This window comes from Taeniopygia guttata, chromosome 11, assembly GCF_048771995.1.
Source record: "Taeniopygia guttata chromosome 11, bTaeGut7.mat, whole genome shotgun sequence".
Taxonomy (NCBI): Eukaryota; Metazoa; Chordata; class Aves; order Passeriformes; family Estrildidae; genus Taeniopygia; species Taeniopygia guttata.
The window spans coordinates 8,674,927-8,696,034 of record NC_133036.1 but is presented as its reverse complement, the minus strand read 5'-3'; the positions used below and the strand labels follow the sequence as shown (position 1 = coordinate 8,696,034).

Genomic DNA, 21,108 nt, shown 5'->3' with positions numbered 1-21,108 from the left:
ACCCAGGGCTGAATCTCCAGAGAGGCAGGGCCTTAGGCAATGAGAATTCTTGTGGAAATTTCCCATGTGCAAGAGGAACCAGGACTCTGCCAGACCCATTAAAACAGGTCATTGTGTAAAAATTCTCCAGGGTTTGGAGTATGCAGTGAAACCTGGCTGAGAAGGGTTGGTTTCTCCAAGGTGATGTGGAGCTGAGCACTACCCAGAGGAGCTGCCCAAGGGATGCCATGGATAATAATTATCTGGCTCTATGTAGAGCAGGCATGCATGTCTCTGTAGGCATATTTACCTAGAGTATAATGGTCATAAAATTAGGAAGAAGTCAGTCCCTTAGTAATTCACATTTGAACCAAGACTGAATCTGCAGGCTTACTGCTGCTTAACAAAGTGCATAATTTCACTCTTACTCAGAAACTATTTTGCAGAAATTGGCATCCTTATTACAAAGTTAATAGAAAAATTCCAATTGAACTCTACAAGGCGTTTTTCCTATTACAGTAACATTGCAGAGCTCCATTTAGTAAAAATGAGTGCTTAAACCTTCTGACAATTTCTTCAGTGAACTTCAATTCCACTCCAAGGATAACCAGCAGTGAGCCTGAAAGGAGATGGGGCCTTTGTACCTTGAAATGCACAGGCTGGGGCTGCCTTGCCACTGAGCAGTGGCTGTAAACACAGGACAGGAATTCTGTGCTTTTGGGAAAGCTCCTGCTCCCACATGGAAAACTACTCCCAGATTCAATTGGAATTGTGCCACCGAACTGGAAGTGTCCATGATTTATTCTATCCTTAGTCTGGAGATGGTAAATTATGGCCAGAAATCTGCTCAGTGCCATCCAAGATATTCACCTGCTTTAAAGAGCTGAATTGCTTAATTAGACAATTTCCCTTCATGGCAAGATTAAGCCCTGGGTGCAGCACTAATCTTCCTGGAAATCTTTGATTTCAGTGCTTGGTTTTGCAGCTTTTGCCATCATGCAAAACACCACTGGTCCCTGGAGCTCAAATCACACTCATAACCAGCCCAAATAAATTTTTATCAAAGCACCACTGAAAGCTGTAACCACACAGACGTTCACACACGATCAAACCCAGCTGAGTGAGACTCCAAAATTCAATAGCTTTAAAATATTAAGAGAAATTCATACCACCCCCTTCCCCATCAACACAACTCCTCACGCTGTGTCCTCAAACTTGATAGCTAACTTATTATAATCAAGATACTCTTTACTTCTTCCAGAGAGAAAATCCTGCCTTTTCTGAGACTAGAAGAGAACAGTAATGACAAAGTGAGTTATTGTCTGGATCTGCCTTCCACTGCAAGCATAACTTGTGACTGATAGATCCTATTGTTATATTTCTCAAGAAGATCTGCAATATTGTTTAGGCAGTGACATGAAAAATGTGCCCTGTAATTTCACAGTTCACAGCCATTCATTCTGAGTGCTGACATGGTTGAAATCATAATGTGGCATAATATTGTTATGCAGGATAAAGACAGAGGGTCTAATTAAACTCCCCTTAAATGCTACATTCATCCTTATTAATCAAGAATTCAGGATTCTAAAGGTAATATCAAAGCAAGTTGAAATAGGTGACTGTGGCTTATTTGACTTCATGGAAACACAGATTTTCAATGCTATCATCCACAGCTTTAATATCAACATATTAGGTATGATTTATGCCAACAGAGTAGAGAGTGGAAAATTTTAAGAACAGGATCTTTTGACAAGTATTGTCAGGAGTGATGAAATCTAGCTTCAGGTAGCTGGGTTCTGGGCAAAACTATGAATCATGGATTGAGAATTCCTGGGCCCCCTGCTTTAGGTAGCCTTTAATAATTTAATTCAGACATTTCTGCTATTTCAGAGACCAATCAAGGAGACAGAGATGGATTTATTTTTTTTCTCCCCTCAGGAAAGCAACACTGTTTTTCAGAACAGCCTCACTCAGTCAGGGTGAAAATTTCCCCCCTGCTCTGCCTTTTGGAGAGGACAAGGAACAATTCTATACCAACTTATTTTTGTGCATTAACCTTTCCCCACACCTTGGCAACTGCTAGGAAGAGCCAAGAATCCAGAGAAGATAAGATATGAGCATAGACAAGGCAAGCAGGGAAGCTCCCTCACCTCCCAGCAAGGAAAAAACTGGTCTAACAAAGCTTAGCCCCAGTTGATGAGATGGGACTGGCCTCAAGCACTGAAACTCAAGGTATACAAAAGCAGAAACAAGCAAAGAAGAGGTCAAACATCTGCCCCAGCATAGACCCAGAGAATATCATAAAAATAGGGCAAAAAGAAACATCAGGGGAGACTTAGAAGTGTCTCTGACTGTGAGAGATGCTGGAAGCAGCAGGGGAATCAGCAATGCCAGTGTACCACTGTTCCCAGTGTGAGCAGGGAGGTGCTGCCAGGCTGGTGGTAAATTAAAGCAGCCAGGGAATGCCTGTGAGCAACAAAGGGCCTGAGTGACAGAGCTTGGGAGGCAGCTGTCAACATCTGCTCACAGCTGGGAGGAAAAGCACATCCTGCACTCTGCAGCTCTGCTCTGGGAGCTGACAGAGATGGAACTGGCCCTCCTGAAGGGTCAGCATCAGGTGCTGTCCACAGCTTTTACAGGGCCAGCTTTGGCAGATGTTTCAATTCTCTCAGCAGTGGGATTTAATTCCAGTCATTTGTTCTCTTCTCTCCCATCTCCTTAGCTCCCACCAGGGAATTTTATTTTTCTTTTTAATCTAGCTGCTTCCTCCACATTAGTTCAGTGCTGTTGATAAATCCAGACAGTGCTGGACAACTTCAAACCACCTTCTGCACAGGGAAACTGGGGCTAATTTGGCTCTTGAGCCATTTTTCCCCTTCCAGAATTATATCAGTGTGGTTCTGGGTTTGAGAATAAAGGAGAGAAGGAGGTACAGTAATGCTCCAGAAACAATTTTGCTTCTTTCCCTTATTGCTGTAGGCCTAAAGAGTTTGCTGTATGGGGAAAGAGGGGTCATTTACTTACTCAGTAAATGAAAAGTGGAAGTCAGTTTGGAAGTCAGTTTGGTCAAACTGACAAAAAAAATCAAAAAGAGACAATGCAAGTTTTTTACTATTTTTTCCTTCAGATATTAGTTCTATGATAGTAAAATATGACCATCACAATAATTACCCATTCAGACAGTACTAAAACCTTCAAGAAAGGTGTTAATACTGATTTTTTTTTATCTGAATTTCAGAAAAAAGACTGCTGTGCAAAATGCTCTTGAGCCAGTGACCACTGAGAACCTGCAATTACAGGCAGTGGTTGTGTAGCATGAGGGAGCTGCCCAAGTCCATTCTTCCAGAGTTTATTAAATCTCCTCTTTTCTGGCATTTTTTGCTGGATACCCCAATACCCACAGCTCTCCAGAGTTGGTGCTTCTATGTTTCAGAGCTCACAAAGACAGAAGTGAAAAAAAAACTTTCTTTGCTTCAAGCAGATTCCGTCTCTCCCTGCCTTTCCATCTAACTTAAAAAAGAGAAAGGAAGAGAAAAACAGTGTACATTGCTCAATACACAGCAACTTCAGATCCAGAGATGCACTACAAATTCCCAGTGGCTGGGTTCAGGCAGGCCATCAATAAAAACTGCAGAGCCAACCTGAGATGCTCCTGGGTATAACTTACAGTGAAAAACTCTGGTGCTGCATGCTGAGAGCATGGCTCAGCCATTCATTTGTAACAATGGAGCTCGTCTTCTGTCAGCACAAGGAAAACAAATCTCCCGTTGTTAGGAATCAAAGACAAGTCCTTCAGACTCTAGGAGACATATTTAACCATGACTAAGTGTGTTGCTTCCTAAGCATTCACTCTTTAAGTCTTCCTATCCCTCTCTCATTATGTAGTACTTCAGGAAGTGATTGGAGTGTATCCCGAAAAAGGGAATTTATTGACCTCCACCAGCAACAAAAGTGCTTTAAAAAGGCTTGATGTGCAACAAAGTATGCAAAATTGATCCCTTAAGTGGTTGTGAGCAATGTGATGTGAAGCCTCATCCTTGTTCACAGGGGGTTCAGGATCTCTGGAAAAATCCTGGCAAGAGACATGAAAAAGGCTTTTTGAATTGTCTTTGTGATTCATGGCTTATGCATTCTCTGTGTGGAAGGGTGGGGATTGGCAGCCAAGGAAAGGAGCAGAAGTAAAACTCGCTTTTCCCAGAGAATTCTCATTCGTTTTCTCAACCATTTGAGATTTGGGAGAAACTCACTGAGGTATGAATTCATTTCAGTGTAGCTTCAGCACTATTTTATAGAATTCTAGCCAGCCATTTTTTTTTTTTAATTTATATATATTTTTGGACAAAGATCATAGCTGCCATCAATCAGAGGTTGCAACATTTCCACTGATTTCCACCAACTCCATAGGCACCAACCCCAAAGCCAGGATGATCTAATCTAAGGTAAAACACATCCCAGCAGCAAAATTCCTGTTCCCAAAGACATTGACCAGTCCATCATCAGGTTCTTGATCAAAAGACAAATCATGCCCAGAATCATCAAGGCTGCAAAAGATCTTTGAGATCCAACTGCAAAGTGAGATCCAGCTCCTAAATTACATCTCCATGTGCCACATCCAGACACCTCCTGCCACCTCCAGACCTGTGTCTCCACCACCTCCCTGAGCAGATTGTTTCATACCTGATCACCCTTTTTAGACACTTTTTACCCAGTGTCTAATCTGAACCTCCTCTGGGAAACCAAAGGCCATTTCCTCTCATCCTTTCCCTTGAGACTTGGCAGAAGAGACTCACTACAAGGCAGCAAAACCCACAATCACTCTTAATTCAGTTGGGTTCAGCCTCCTCCTTCCCCTGCTCTGATGCTCCAGCATGAAGCCTCATTAATGCTTAGTTTGCAGCCCAGAAAAATGTAATTTATATCAAGAGAAGAAGAGTCTGTTCACTTCCAGACAGAGCAGTAGCTGTTATTTGGAAATGCTGACAATAATAAATGAGTTTGCTCCTATTTCCAGACTTGGAAACAGTGTCCCTGTGCTTCCAGGAGCCACCTGTACTATGTGGGGCAGCTTGCTATAAATATTATACATAAATATATACCTTATTTGCATACAGAGCTTCAGATATCTCTGCAGCCTTTCATGAAACTCGCTGCAGTTTGGGTTCTAAGTTCTCCAGCTTCAAACGCTGCATTTTAATTCCACTTAATGAATTAGATATGCTTTAGAGCTGTAATAAACTTTTCTTATGAAGATATTTCTGAAGCATTGAGTCACATTGCTTACTGAGAATAAACAATATGTTTACATAAATAATTTAAAATCCAAGAGAACAGTAGGTAATAAAAATATATTGCCATGATAAGCCATGAAACCAGAAAACAACACTGCTCTAATTAAAAATTACAAATACACTGCAGTAAACAACTTATTTACACGTAGCCAGAAGTTTAACTGTTGAATATTCTGCACTTGTTGAATCCCAAAAAGGAAAAAATACTGAAACCAATCTCTTCACACAGTCAAATATTGAGAACCATAACCATGTTTAATTAAGATCTACTGTTAATAATGGGTTTCAGAGTGAGGTTCTTCTTTTAATTTCCCAGGGTAGGAAATGTTATTAAATTTGGCCTTTAACTTGTCATTGACATGTACACTTAAAACTTCTGATTAAAATTTCAGAGGTTGGGAAGAAGTACCCAAAATTAAACTCTCAAATCTGGCACAAAAATAACAATGGGGTCTGATTAAGAAATCAAATTTCAGAAACTTCATTACTGTTCTATTAATAAATTGTTGGGTTATAATTAAAATGGGGCCTGCTGGATTTCTTTCATTTTTTAATTCTAGAAAAGATGGAAAGTAGAGAGAGATTTAAATGCTTAAAAAAAAAAAAAGAAAAAAAGGAAAAAAGAAAGGTCAATGGATCTGAGAAGTGTGACCCAGTTTGAACAGGGAGCAATGAGAGTGGAAGAAACACTGGTTTCCACCTCTTATTTCCACCTCTTAGATCCCACCTCCACCTCGAATTCCTCTGGAATTTTAATGCCAATGGAAAGGGATGAGCTGACACTGTGCAAGTTCTGCCACTCGTGTGCAGACAAACAGCCACGGCCCCAGGTCTGTGATTTGGAGTCTTATTTTTCTCACTGAAACACATTTTTTGCCAGCTTGTTTCAGCTTTGAAATGAAATTCTCCCTCAGCCTGCAAAAACACTTGAAGCTGGAGAATAAGAAGGAAAATTGCTTCAAAAGTACAGCTGTCTTCAGGAAATTTTACAAAGTAAGCCACGTTTTTCAGAGATAAGTAATTCGATTCTGATTCAGATCTGCATTGTTCAAAGAATAAATTCAATCTAGCTGCAGACAATGGCAAAAATGCTTTCTCTACTCTTTTTTGTTGGTCTTGAAATGCATTTATCATGTTATATCTAGTAGAGTAACTAAATTTCCTGATTACAAATAATCAGCAGCTCCTTCTACAAGTTCTATGCAGAAAATTAACTAAAAATATCCTTGCAGTTGGATATATTTCAGTTGTAACAGGCTGAAAAAAAGAACCAAAAACCCACCAACATTACAAATTCTCTGCTGGTCTTCCCATTTTGAAGGGATTTATACTTTGTTGGGGGCGATGTACACAGTTCCCACAGCACAAATCTAACATTCATTGCTTCTTGCAGACAAAACATTGCTCACTCATGGTCATTAATAGTCAATTAATCCACAGACTCATTTAGGAGCCTGTGCTGACCCTGCTTGGCCTTTATTTTACCATATAGTCATAGCAAGGACTGATGGCACGATTATAGTCTGAAAGGCATAAATTTGGTATCAGTGCTCTGTAAAAGTCCTGCACATTGTCCCAAACTCTAAACACACACCAGTCTGTGGGAATCTGAGGTAAATATGTCAGCCAGACCCCACCCAGTGAGGGATTTTGACTTTTATAAATGGAATTTGACCCTGCCCTTAACTGCAGATGCTGTTCTCATACCACAGTCTGCCTTTTTCACTGCTGCTACCCGGGTGTTTCAACACTTGTCAGCATTAAAAAATCTTTTAAAAATGCTGGTTTATGCTTTCCTGCTATTTTAGCAATACGACTGACAGGTATTTAGATTAGACTTTTCCTGATGCATTCTACCATTTCCCAGTTTCCATTAAATTTGCATTATTTTCCTCTAACTTACACAACCACTTCCATTTCCATAGTTCCTTTATATGATCATTCCTCATTCCCACCCCAGCCTAGCTTAATTCTGCTCTTCTTTTCTGCACATAAAAGGAAAAAAAGCTTGCTTTTGGCTATAAGCCTTCCATGCTTGGCTATACATTAAATCTTGTGGGAAAATTCTGTTTATCTTATGAGTTAGTCAAGATTTGGGGGTTCCTTGGCACCAGGTGTGGTGACCTGCAGAACATGTTTATATTATTTAACTGTTTACACCACCCTTAAAGCCAGTTGAAGAGTATTCAGTGCCTCACTGGGTACCCTTTAAATTCAGGGTCAATGTAGTTTGAAAAAATTCAGCAAAATCAGTAGGTCAAGGGAAAATTTCAGGTAATAACTCCTGGATTGCTGGCTTTGGTAATGAAATCCTTACATTTTTATGGCTTTTCTCTTTTAGCATCACAAAACCAGGTGTTATGTTAATGAATGTTATTTTTCCCATATCCCATTAAAAGACATAAATTATGGAGAACATCAGTAAGTTCATTCCTTAAACTCAGTCCAAAACCCAAAGGAAATAAATACCTGCACAAGCCAGGTTCTGAGCAAAGCTGCTGAGGGACACATTGCCATGTCTGGCAAGCAACAGAAATTCCATCCATAGACACAGATTTTTGTGTGTGAAATAAGGGGTCTTTGGAGCAAAAGCAAAACTTAAGAATCAGAAATTATTCTATAAATAAATCCATTTAGTAAACAAAGGAAATGATGTGCTAAAAATCATCCTCCAGATAAACTGATATTTCTATGGCAGAAGTCAAAGGAGAAAAACTGAATTAATAGTGTTATTAAGAATGTTATCTTTGAGGTGATGCAGAGAATTGAAACTTTCAATTATCTGCCTTGCCTTTTTCCTCCTTCCTCGGAGATGAGCACACTCCCCTGCTTAAATTCACCTCCTCATCATTCAAATCCAAGTCCTTTGCAGTGACATTTTCACCAAGACTTGCTGCTGACAGAGAACATCTTCAATATCAGCAGCTTTCTTTATTGCAGAACAGTACACGTGTCAAACCTTCTTTAAGGACTGTACAATCACTGCTAAATAACCCTGTGACAGCAGAGAGATCTCTGCCTGTGGTCTGGATTGACAGAGCCATTGTTCAGCTGCAGCTTTGAAGTCATTCTCACAAGGAGTTTATCCCCTTTTATATACACTGGGACCTGGGGGAAATGATACTTACAAGGAGAAATGAAAAATTAAACACAGATGTAGGTTTTAGTGGTAGTGCCTAACCTGTAATTCTCAAATGCTGAGAAAAGCTGTCTGGAAAGACAATTTAGCTTGAGAGAACAAAGTGGTTGTTTTTTCATTTTTTATAGAATCTAAAGCCAAAAGACCAAACCAGGTAGATCAAAATATAGAGATGATGAGACTATGTAATACCCAGGTTTGCTCCTTGTGACATGGCACAAGTGTGGGATTATATTATTACAGAAATAATAATTTATTTTCATCTATCTGGACAAGGCCAAGTCTTAGCCTCCTTTACCTTCAATCTTTCACTCTGAAATATTTTCTCAGCTCTTGAAAGTAGATGGACGGTCATTATTTTACTGAGGGACATTATAAATTATCATAAATTGATTTAAACCCTATGTAAAACAGATGCATTGTTTCTATTCTATATCTTCTCTGCCTCTCTTGAAGGAAGAGGAATAAACAAGTAGGTTAGAAGTAATTTTGCAACTATGCAAAGCCAAATCCATTGCTTGTGGCACTTGATTGTTCTACTGTAGGAACCTCATGGTGTAGAAAATTATTGTTTCCTGTGTTTTCAACAAACTGAATATTTGCAGGACAAATTCTTTTAACTTAAATATAATTCTGCACTGGCAGGCAAATCCTTGGGCACCGCAGACATTCCCACCTAGGGAGGATGAAAATGAGGGTGCTGCTCTCACCTGATGGTTTGGTGCTGCAAAGTGTCCGGGTCGGTGGCGTTCACCGTGAGCACCACGCTGCCAACGGGGATGTTCTCCTGCTTGGTCACTGCCATGGGGTTTGGGTGGAACACGGGGCCTTCGTTGACATCCTCCACGGTGATCTGGACGGTGGCTGTGGAGCTGGGGCCGTAGGCGATGTCTGGGATCAGCGGGTCTTCGTTTTCCACTTTGATCAGCAGCGTGTGAAAGGCTGAAATCTCATAGTCTAAAGGCTGCAAAGCAGAAGATCAGAGGGACAAGGTCAAAGACAATGCTTAATGCTTTTTTCTCTAACCCACAGCAAACTTGCAGACAGCAGAATTAGCCACGAAGGGACAACGACATTCCCTGCACCTGGAACTTGGTGAGAGTGCAAGATTAGACACACTCAGTTCTAAAGGGCATTGAAGAAAATAAACATACTGGACTTAAAAACCCGTGGAGACATCCCCCTGTCCAAGAGCTCACTTTTTTTTTGCCATAGCTCATAGACACAATTCAATGCTCATCTATACATGTTTATTTACAAGTAGCCTGTATTTAACAAACAAATGAGTCACACTCAGAAGCTGCTCATGACAATAACACAAGCTGCTTTCTCAAGTCCTGTCTTGAAATCAAAGGCAAATACATGCATTTGTCTTAAGAATTGACAGTGCCTCTTCTGAAGCCAAAAAGAGAGCATTCTGGTACAGGCAGCAAACAGGGCTATTTCCTTCTTTTTTTATTTCTTAAGTATGAGACATAGGATTGTCTTCATACAAAGACAGGCAATAAATTTTCCTATGAGACTTTAGAAATGTGGGACCAATCCACTTTAGAAATGTGAATTCAGTCTGAATCCATGCCCCTTTTATCCCTCCTACTTGCATGTGTTCTCTAAGTGAGAACAAAATGGGGCTTTTGAATTCTAATTGTACCTCCAGCAACAAACAAATTTTTGTTGTCAAATCTCACTATTAATTGTGATGCTTACTGCAATTATTTTATGCTGTTATTTAAGCACAACAGTTAGGAACAGTCAGTCCTTGTGATAAAAAATAAGGTTACTGTGACAGAAGAAGAGGTTATACACATAGTTTGGGCAAGGGCTGTCAGCCAACTTTATATCTTCCAATATCCTGTCCCTGCTGTGCCTTGTTTGATGCAGTGAACCCAGGGGATGAACCTGACAGCAAAAATACAGGGCAGGAGGGGTTTGTTCTTACCTTGACAACGGAGAGCATTCCCTCATTAGTCTGGGGGTTGGTGTGGATCTCAAAGCTCTGCCCTGGGTTCCCATTGATGATGGAGTAGACAGCTCTCCACGCCCCCGTGGCGGGGTCATCCCTGTCACCCACAGTTAAGTTCACTATTACACCTGTGACCCCCTCCTTCACTGTGGCCTGGAACTGGAAAAAAAAACACAGAGGAAATCGTTACTATTTCCACTTAATGACCACACACACACACACACAAAAATATCCAAGGTAGCATTAATTATTTACCCCAGCAGGAGGAAGATGGAATCCTTGACTGGAACTTTAAATAATGCATCCTCGCTTATGAAATATGAGGCAGCACATTTCAGCTGCTCTTCACTTAATAGATGGCAGATAAGCAGTGATGTGATAGGAATGGAGCTTAGGAAGTTTCTGATCACAAGAAGACATTTCAGCTCACATTACTGGAAAGTGAAGCATGAAGAGACCTGCAGTGCTGCATGTATTCCCAGAAAGGGAACTGAGGGAAGAGGAACCTGCCTTGTACAGACCACTTTTGGCTTCAAATGCACTTTTATTTACAAATAAATCCAGTTTTGCATGTCACAATCTTTTTTTTCATGAATTATCCCACACACATTCGTTTTTCACTGCACCGTTATCAAGACACAAAACAGGTCTCACAAAAACCATTCCCAGAACATTTTTTTGAGGGCCTGCTCCACGACACTCAAAAATAATTGGACCTCATGCTACCACTTTGTGTGCACAACTAAAAGTCAGTGCTACTTTGTTTTTGCAGTGGAAGGATTTTTTTATGACCTTGTGAAATGTGTTGCTGGACAATTCAACCAGTCAAGCCCTGTAAGAAAATTCTAGTTTATTCCCCATCATTCTTATTTATGTAGGAAAAAATGTTAAGCAAACCATTGAAAAAGCTTGCAAGGGTCAGACTTAATAACACTCCTCACCTTTCAAGTACTTGAGGCTGACGTGCTAAAAGCACTGTATGTAAGAGTGATAAGATAATACCTGCTTTGGAGGTGGATAAACCAGGCTGATAACAGACCTAATCCTGAGAAGTGCTGAACATCAGCACTGCCATTACAGATCATTAGGAAATCTTAGCATTTCTAGGGATTAAGCCTTCAAAAGTCCAAAATTACAAACCTTAATGCCACAAATAGGTTTTGATGTACGTGTGCTCCTTAAAAGCTGCATCGCTGGTGACAATTCATCAGTCAAGGGCAAGAGTCACCCAAGTGGCTTCAAGACCTGAATTAACCAAATGTCTTTTTCTCTGTCTTACAGAATACAAGAAGTCATAACACTGCAGGAGAGTTTGTGAAAATAGTGAATCCAGAAAATGGCATTTTATGAATATATAGATTCCCCAATCTGGACAAATAGAAGGTAAAGTGGATTTCCTCATATGAAAATAAAGAAAAGATGACTATGTCTTCCCCTGTGTTCTGTTATCTTTGTTTTTCTTTTTTCCAATATATTTGATTTATCTTCCCAAACTCTCGTTCAATTTTTCTGTATAATTTGAGTGCATGCATTCAGTTCAATCTTTCCAGCCTTAAACCTGATTTCATAAAAGGATGACATTAATAACTGGCTATTTCTATCTTCCTTGGTGTATCTAACAAAGCATTTAAAGAGTTTTTTGATTTTGATGGTTAGTATGTAACAGGTTGTGATTGAGCTTTGTTTCAGACAGTTCATTAAGCTCATTTGCAGTTTAATTAACTCTAAATGATGATACAACAATATTTTCACTTGCTTTGAAACAAATTAAAAGGAAAACTCTATTAAGAATCTTGGAAATAACAGAAGAATCATTACCAAGATTATGTTCCTTTCAGCTCAGCCAAATGTTGCCACTGTCAAGCAGGCTTGCATACCTCTTACTCTGATTGAAAATAACCAATTAGCCTGATTGATATTTTTATATTATTTCATATTGTCCCAACTTGAGCATGCATAATATGAGACATCAGAACCATAAAGGTCAGAATTTTTCCCCACAAGTGTTCAGCACCCAACAATTTCCATTCAGCTGCATGAAAATGTGACCAGACTTCAAGGAGCCCAATACTGAAGAATCTAACCCTTAGATTTGACCAGACATCTGCTCCTAATTCATATTGATCCTTGGGAAAAATCTTTTCCTTAATCCTCCAGTCTGATTCAATTAAGTCTTCAGTACTCCCTAGCTCACCTTGGGAACTGTAAGAGCTGTTAGGGTAAAATATTAAAAGAAATGGCTGTTTTATTCAGATACAATATTGTGAAGCCTGTGTGAAATATTTATTAATTTTACCCCACCAGTACCAGACTGTGATGGAAAAGGTTGCCATGGTCTGGCAGCTAGCTCAAAAAAATATGGAATGTCAGGCTAAGGATGTCTAAAGCAAGGACATCTCAGCTGGGATTGGCTTTCTTCTGCATCCCTATTTTCTCCTTGTTTAGGAAGACCTCTCAGTAACTTCAGCTGCAGAGAGAAAGGGCACAAGGACCTGCTGGGGGCACAGCACTGCTGAGCTTCTGACTCCTGCAGGTCAAGGAAATGCCAAAATCCACAGGGAAAGGCTGTGCCAAACCAAACAATTCAAGCTACAGTGGTACCCTCACCCCTAGCGTCCTTCCCACTTGGGAAACAACCACAGAAACACAGATATTTGGAGCTGTCTGGAACGTTAGGCTAAAGTCTGTTCAAGATGGATGGAAAAGCAGAATGATCAGACCACAGAAGTTGTCACAGAGGTCTACTTTAAATTTATAATGTGAAAAGTGTAATAAATCACAGATTTGTGATTGCAAAAGACACATATCTACTGTGAAACTGTGTGGCCTAGATAAATATAGCGTATTTTATCTAGAAGGTGAACTCTTTTGCCTGTTCAGTCACCTTTATTTAAGGAATAAACTTCCCAACATTTAGAAAAATCTGTTACACTTATACCGAGTCCCTTTCAAAAACAAAAGTAAAAAAGGGGATTTAAAAGCTAAGAAAGGGCAAAAATAGGAATTAGATTTGGAAACAGAGAAAAAAAATAACCACAGGTCCCTCATATTTCACAGTGAAAGGTTTACACTCCCAGAGCTTAACTGGGGGAAAGCCTGAACCAGTGCTCTAAAATAAAACCCCACAGTGGCTAACACAAATAATTGGATCACAAGTTAATTGATTTTACTCATTTTAAATATCTGCACATCCCCTAAGCACCACTATAAATTAAGAATAAAGTAGATGAGTTCAGTACTTTATTTAAACTGCTATCATTTGGACCCATTTGAACACTAATAACTTAGCAGGCGAATACCCTGGGCCAGAGTGGGTGTGCTGGAAAGAGCTGTGTGAATTTACTGCTTCTGAGTATTTGAAATGTGAGGTTAACCTGCTCTGTGATGTGCCATGCTGCACATTCATTGTTCTCATCATGCATAAAGACCATTGATTTTAGCAATTCTGTCATTTTAAAAGTTTTAGAAATATAGGGGAGAAAAAAGATGCAGTCCTTCTATTCCTGTATCCAAAATCTTGTGGCAAAATACACAGAAAATGGACTGATAGAAACTTAGAAGGAAACACTGACTGAACAGCAGAAATGGGGAACTGAAAGATTTTGTGGAAATACAATGATGGATGTAGATGAAGAGAATGAAGGCTTTGAGGGTACATAAATAGACTTGAAAATGTAACAAATCAGCAATGTTTGCCACCATGATGGACTGATGGGAAGCAGATAAAGACACTGGAATTCTTGTGAGGGATCACCAACGTGGTTCCATGGGGCATGGAGGTCCCAGGGGTGACAACGAGCAGCTTGTATTTCTTTCAGACAGGAGTCAGTACAGGGATGGCAGGGAGAGCAGAAATGTCCAAAGCAGCTGTGCTCAAACACAGCCTGAGCAGGGGAGAGAGTCTCAGTCCAACACATTGCTCCTCCCTTCCCTGGATCTTGCAAGCTGAATTTAGGTGTTGTTTCCTGCTTGAGCCAAGAGTAGCACTGAGCCAAATCCTTCTCCACCTGAGCCCTGTAATGAACTGATGGGACAGTGCACTGGCAGCTCTTATTGACAGAAAACTTCTCTGCATGGTGACAAACCAGTCTTGTCAGATTCCCACCACATGAAAAGATCACTTTGCAAAATGTTATCACCTGAGAATCCAGTCACTGACCCCACCCCAGTCCCAGACATTGCTGGAAATGGCACCCAGACCATATGAAAATCAGATTCTTATCTCACAGCCTCATTTAATGCTTCTCTAGTGAACGAGATTCTGCTTACTGACTTCAGAGCAGATGAAGGGATGAACTTCAGTGAATCAGAATCACCTGAATTTCCTGTCCATCAGCAGTCTGAGCACAAACACCTTTATGAAGCCACTAAAATACTCTCAGAGTGGGGCACTGACACACAAATTAAAGAGCTGCCACAAGCAGCAAACACAAAGCAAGATAAACGTGCCTGGGGTCGGTGATCACCACCCAATGGCTCATTAAGATTCTGCACGCTGTGATTCCCAATCAGGAATAAACAAATTAAAACTCTGTGTCAGTTTGCATTTATCAGGGTGATATTCCAGTGGAAGGTATTCTGTGCTGCTATCACGTTTGTTTCTTCTTCTATATATTTATATATCAGAAAAGATGGGAAATAATGGGATGTATTAATTCATATGTCTGTGTTAGAAATTCCACAGAGAAATTGTGTTATTGTAATTATCTCCCTCCACTGAAGCCCACTGCCTTTGTGATCATATTTTGTCTGTCTATTTTATTGAGAATGTGATGACAACTTATAGGATCTCTTGAAACCTGCTAGCTCTTTTTGCCTTTTCCTTTGCATGCTGCCATTCAGTACAAATGCACCTGAGCTCTCGGGATTTATTTGCCAAGGAAACAAAGTATTTTCCACAGCTCTGTACCTGGAACATCTCCAAGTAGAAATGAATGTTCAGAGTGGTCAAAAAGGTCTGCATTCTGGCTCAATCAGGAATGAGAGTCTCATAAATGTCAGAGATGAGCATTTCAGGTGGGATTCAGTGGGACACAAAGCCCAGGTTGCCAGAGAAGCATAAACCAAGTCACTGGTGCTCGAGGTGGGGGCACTACAAGGAGGAAATTGTATTTGTGCAGTGACCCAAGTGGTGCTGCTGACCCTGCACCCACTTTTCTCCCATCCCAAGGTGCTGCCCTGCTGACCTGGGCCCCTGAAGGGATGCAAAATGTTGGAATCTGAGGTATTGATGATTACAAGATTGTAGAAAGTCTCTGTCTTTCAGCCCCGCTGCCAAAGCAGAAGCCATAATTCGTCTGTGCTGGTTTCAAGGTTGTTTATTCTGTTTATCTCTAACATGTTCTGCTGCCCTGCCGCAGCTCTGTCCTGCAGGGCAGCGTGTGGGGCTCTGCCCTCAGTGGGATGGTACAAACATTAAATACCACAAACTACCTGTGCTGGATTTACAATAACGTGCCAATATCTGTCACCTACGTTGGACAGTGTGTCCCCAGCCTGAACCAACAGAAAAATGCCAACACCACAGTGAAACATGGAGGGCATGAAGAAGGAGAAAAAGGACAAGGCACACCCAATTTCCTCCATCTTGTCCCCTTTGGACCTCTAATCTAGAATCCTAAAATTTTACTTTTGCACCTGTGCCACACTTAATTATTCCTTATATCAAACACTCAGAGCTGGTAATCCATCCTGTAAGATTGAAAACTCTTTTCCATGGACAGAGATCACAGCCAGTGTCTCTGGGGGCTCTGTCCAGGGGGGTTCCTGACCCCTGCCAGGGTCCCAGACCTTCCAGGGCAGCCAGAGGGAAGCCCTGGATTCCCACAGCAAAACAGCTCCTGAGCAAAATCAGTTTATACCAAACCCTCCACTGGAGCAACTGAATGGAAAATGGTGTGGTCAAGGCAAAAATGTAATTTGGTGCTACATCTCCCTAATCTCTTCTGCAAATTTTAAAGGTATTTTCCTTCTTGAGACTTCTTCCGCGCACAGCCTTTGCTATGTGGACACAGAGTCTCTAATTCACTACAAAAATATCTGCATTAAAGTAATGGATTGGGTTGATGTAAGCTGCACACCAAGCAACACATGAAACACTTGGAAAGCCATTTAGATGAAAGACACCACATAAATATAAAGCATTATCATGGTATGACAAGGATTTGATGGTGTAAACGAGATGCAAAGCAGAAATTATAGCGGTGAGTCACCTAAACAGTCTTTATTATTGTCATTGTCTTACTGCCACAATGCTGGCTCGAAGACACTTCATTATTTCTTGACTGAAAGTGTTTCTTTCAGCTTATTCTATATTTTTTCTGAGTACATAATATTCTTCCACCTCCCTGGTGAAATTACAAAAAGAATTCAGTCATAGCTTAGAAAAAGAAAAACAACAACAACAAAAAAAACCCTTTTCAAATATGTGAAATTGACCATAATAATTTTGAGTGCATTTTCAGTTTTTACTTTTGGATGTTTTTTCACAACCTCTGCATTGTAAATGCTTTCTGATCTTTCAAGGCACACACCAGTTGCTTTAGTAAAAGTAAAAGTAGGACTCAGTAATGAAGGACTGAATGAATATTTTTGTCTGCAAAATCTTTGTCTGCAAGTCTGCAACAAGAGCAACCAGACCGAAAGATCAATTAAGTAAATGGAAGGCTAAGGATTCAATTCTGCTCTCTGGAACATGGCTAGAATGTCTGCAGGCTCCGAATTTGTGCCTTTTTATAGAAAAACACAGAGATGCTTAAAACCACTGATATTCATCATGAATGAGCAAAAAAAAGTTTCAGCATGGCTTCATTTTTTTCTGCTGCTCACCAGTCCGCTTGGAAAGGTACTCAAAGAAACAAAAGAAAAAGAACTTATTAATTAGGGTCCAGGTAAAAGTTCCTCTGGGAGCAGTTTTCCACCAGGTTAAAGCCAAACTATTTCTGGGACTGAGACCACTTCAAGAGCTCTTCAGGTATTAAAATTCATGACTGAGTTGTAGTGGGTTAGAATAAAAAAAATATGGGGTGGGAAGGGAAGGGAAGGGAAGGGAAGGGAAGGGAAGGGAAGGGAAGGGAAGGGAAGGGAAGGGAAGGGAAGGGAAGGGAAGGGAAGGGAAGGGAAGGGAAGGGAAGGGAAGGGAAGGGAAGGGAAGGGAAGGGAAGGGAAGGGAAGGGAAGGGAAGGGAAGGGAAGGGAAGGGAAGGGAAGGGAAGGGAAGGGAAGGGAAGGGAAGGGAAGGGAAGGGAAGGGAAGGGAAGGGAAGGGAAGGGAAGGGAAGGGAAGGGAAGGGCCTGCTGGGTGTCACAGCAGCTGCCTGTAAGGCTGCCGATGTGAAGGGACACCTGGCCTCTTGCAGATACCACAAATCTTTGAAAACTTTGGAACACCTACAGAACAAGATCCTAACAAGAGCCATAAATCAATTTATAGAACTTTCACCCTGCCTCTTCCCCACAGCAGTACTGAAAGCCCATTCAGAGCTGGTGCTGGTTTCAATCCTTTCATTTATGTGCTTGCACAGGACTAAAAAGCCATTTGGGGACTGTAAATAAGTGATGGTGAAGGTTACTTGAAAACAGCTGCTTTTTGGAATTATTTTGAAGATTTTGTTTACACAAGATTACATTCTTCCTAAGCCCAGCTCAGGGCTTCACTGAGCAAAGGCAGAAAGATAATTCTAGCATGTATTAATCATATGTCGAATATCTGCTTCAAAGCCTGTTACCTCCAGGTGTACATCAAATGTCTGAAGATTCAGAAGGAAGACAAAGATGCTCTCTATTTCCCCCCCTCCCTGAATATATAAATAATTTAGAAATGATTCATTCTTTTTCACTTTTCCACCTATAAATGCAAAGTGCATTCAGTGGTTTCTGGAATAAAGCAAGTACCCACAAAGAATTGGACACCTCTAGAATGATGGCTGTATCAGAGAAAAACAAATACTCCTCCTCCAGGTGGACAGAGCACAGTGAAAGGTCACTGTATTTATTACATTTAAAGAACTTTTGAGAAAACTTCAAATAATGAAGTTATTTTCTGAGCTATAAAGAATTCCTTCACCACAGGTAGAACAAACCTTATGTTTAAAACAACATCATGAGAGAAAATGATGATGTGAGCAGGGCTGGAGGAGCAGACTACACCTATTCACCTGCCCAGGGAGCAGGGAGAGCTCTGCCTTTCACATTCATGAGGCTCCTTGTGCTGAATTCAGCCAAGCCAGCTCCTCTCATTTCTTCCTCAGTGCACTTCCCATCAAGGGCAGAGTGAAGCCTGTATTCTTTCTGAGATGCTGGATGTCTTCTTTAGATGGAATGAACTTTAAATAGAATACACCTCTCTGGATTTTTCTTGCTTTTTTCATCCACTGGATTTGAGGAGCACGTACATTTTACAGGATTTTTCCCTCCACTTATCCTAACAAGGATGACAAGGGAAGGAAAGGAGGTCTTGTTCAATGGTCCTTTTTCATTTTTAGCAGACACTCTTTCATACCCAAACCGACTTTTCTGATGCTGAAGATGAACATCTGAACATAAATGATGGAACTTACTGATCCTGCCCTGCTAAAAAGAAAAACTGGAAGTCATCTATGACTCATTTTGCAAGGAACTCCTGTGACTCACAGATAGAGGTGGGATTCATTTGCTCAAGGACCTTTGAGCACCAAATTCCTCCTACTGCTTCCCTGAATGTCACATTTTTGGGGCCTGGACACATGGTATGTTCAGAAAACACATTCTCCTTTCACTGTTGTAGTTGTTACCTGTACCACAAAGAGCCCTGACCAGCAGGAGAGGTGAATTTACTACTCCCTGAATATTAAACTGGTAGGAAAAAAGGAGAATTTTATGACAAGACATGAGTTTTTCCCTTAAAATTAGCAGTAACATATGAAGAGACCAGTTAATTTGCTACAAATTTTGGGAGACTGAGGGAAGTGAAGGAGAAATTTTTCTAAGGGCTTTAGTGTGCTCCCAGGTATAAATAAATGCAATGGACAGAGAGCTGGGCAGTGACAAGACTTTCAGCAGATGAAACCTATTGATGATTTTTAAATTATTATCATATTTACCTCTAGGAAGTAGACAAGTAGACAAGGTATAGACAAGAAAACTGTATTTTACAGTTTACAAAAGCACTAAACAAATAGAAGTTAAAAAAGAACCCAAAACAACACAAAAAGAAAGGAATGCTTCATTCTAAGTAGGTGAAAGAACAAAAAACTTTCTAGATAAAAATCTAGATAAAAATCTTGTTCATCTACTTTGGTACATTGATATTTCAAAGCAGAACCATATCCTCGCTGGTTTAAAACTCCTGGTCTTTGCAGAGAGGCCGAAATTGCAGTGAAAATGAGATTTGCTGCATGTCAGAATCTTTGGCCTGGTTGAGAACAAGCAGCAGATGCAGCCAGATAAGAAATCCTGCCTCTGCTGCCCCGGGAGGGCCCCGATTCCAAGGGAAGGAATTATTCCTTGTGCCAGCTTACAGCTGATCGAGGCCCAAGCTGCCAACAACAGATGTTCTGACAGTGCTTCAAGTTCTTCATGGGGTCTTGGGTGGGCAAGGCTGAGCAGCCCCACTCCAAGCATTCAAAGCAACTTGTATCTCCAGAATATTTCGGCTACGAATTTCAGCGATTCCCCAAACTTCTGGCATTTTAGGTCGTGCCAGCTGATGGGGATGAGATGCCCTAGATTTACAAGCCCCTCCAGCTGAGAGCTGTCTGAAGTTATCCCAGTTTGAAAACACTATTTTGGAAGCAAATAAGAACTCTGCAAGGTTTCACACTGTTCCAGTGGAAGCAGGAGGTACAGATGGAAGTTTACAGGCAGCATAATCTGCAGTGATACGGAATCTGTCTGAATTTTAAAAATGAAATCTCGAGCCAGCATTTTGTTTTCTGTGAAAAGCTGAGTGGGAAAAGGAGAATTTGGGCTGAACACTCCATATTTCAATCCATCTGAACACAATAAGTCTTCCAAGCCTGCTGACAAAGTGATGAATGAAGTCTACTGCACATAGTTTCTTCTACTGGATATACAAGATTTTTTTTTTTCTCAAATTATCCAGTCTACATCCAGTTGGCTCAACATTCATTGAGCAAAACATTACTGCTCTATCAAAAAGCCATGATACAAGAATAATCATTTAGAGATCAGAGACATAAGTGAACTTTCGTGATTAATGATCCCTTTCCTTTTCTGTTTTCCTCTCACAGCAGAAAAATCTTTATTATATCCTGAACATCCAGGTGAGCACCGAGCTCTCATTACCCAGGATGGGAACAACGAAGACCTGGGGCCTCTAACCCTGTTAGCACAGAAAAATTCTGTTTCCAAGGTCAAGAATAAAGGAAAATAGCTATAAATGCAGTTTATTTGACTGATGACCATGGCTCATGTGAGCCTGCCCATCCAGCACTGTGAGATGAGCATTCCAAAGGCAGGGCCAGGGGAGTTGACTGGCAGCTGGGGTGAACCTGCTTTGGAAACACTGAGATTTAAGCATATACTGCAGCAACAGATGTATGGTTTGGCACTGCACAGCTGTGAAAAGGTCAGGGAAAATCTCTGCTATGCTAAATGGATTTATTGCTTTCTGCTTTAAGGCTTCTGATGGTCTCCATCTCCCACCACCCAGTTCCTTTTGCCAGTGCTCATTTCATCTTTCCTTGAAAGAGAAATATTTGTGCTAAAGGAAAATGAAACATTCCTCTTGTAAGGGCTTGTT

General features: G+C 40.7%; 1 protein-coding gene across 3 annotated transcripts in view; it reads right to left on the bottom strand.

Annotated features, from left to right (window-relative positions):
• CDH13 (cadherin 13) overlaps nt 1–21,108 on the bottom strand; it is a 453,057-nt gene that overhangs the window by 39,662 nt on the left and 392,287 nt on the right. For all 3 annotated transcript variants that reach the window (XM_072934294.1, XM_072934293.1, XM_072934296.1), the window contains 2 exons: nt 10,346–10,528; nt 9,117–9,370 (listed from right to left, as the gene is read on the bottom strand). In XM_072934294.1, coding sequence (XP_072790395.1) covers nt 9,117–9,370; nt 10,346–10,528 — 437 coding nt within the window. The remainder of the gene's footprint in view (nt 1–9,116; nt 9,371–10,345; nt 10,529–21,108) is intronic.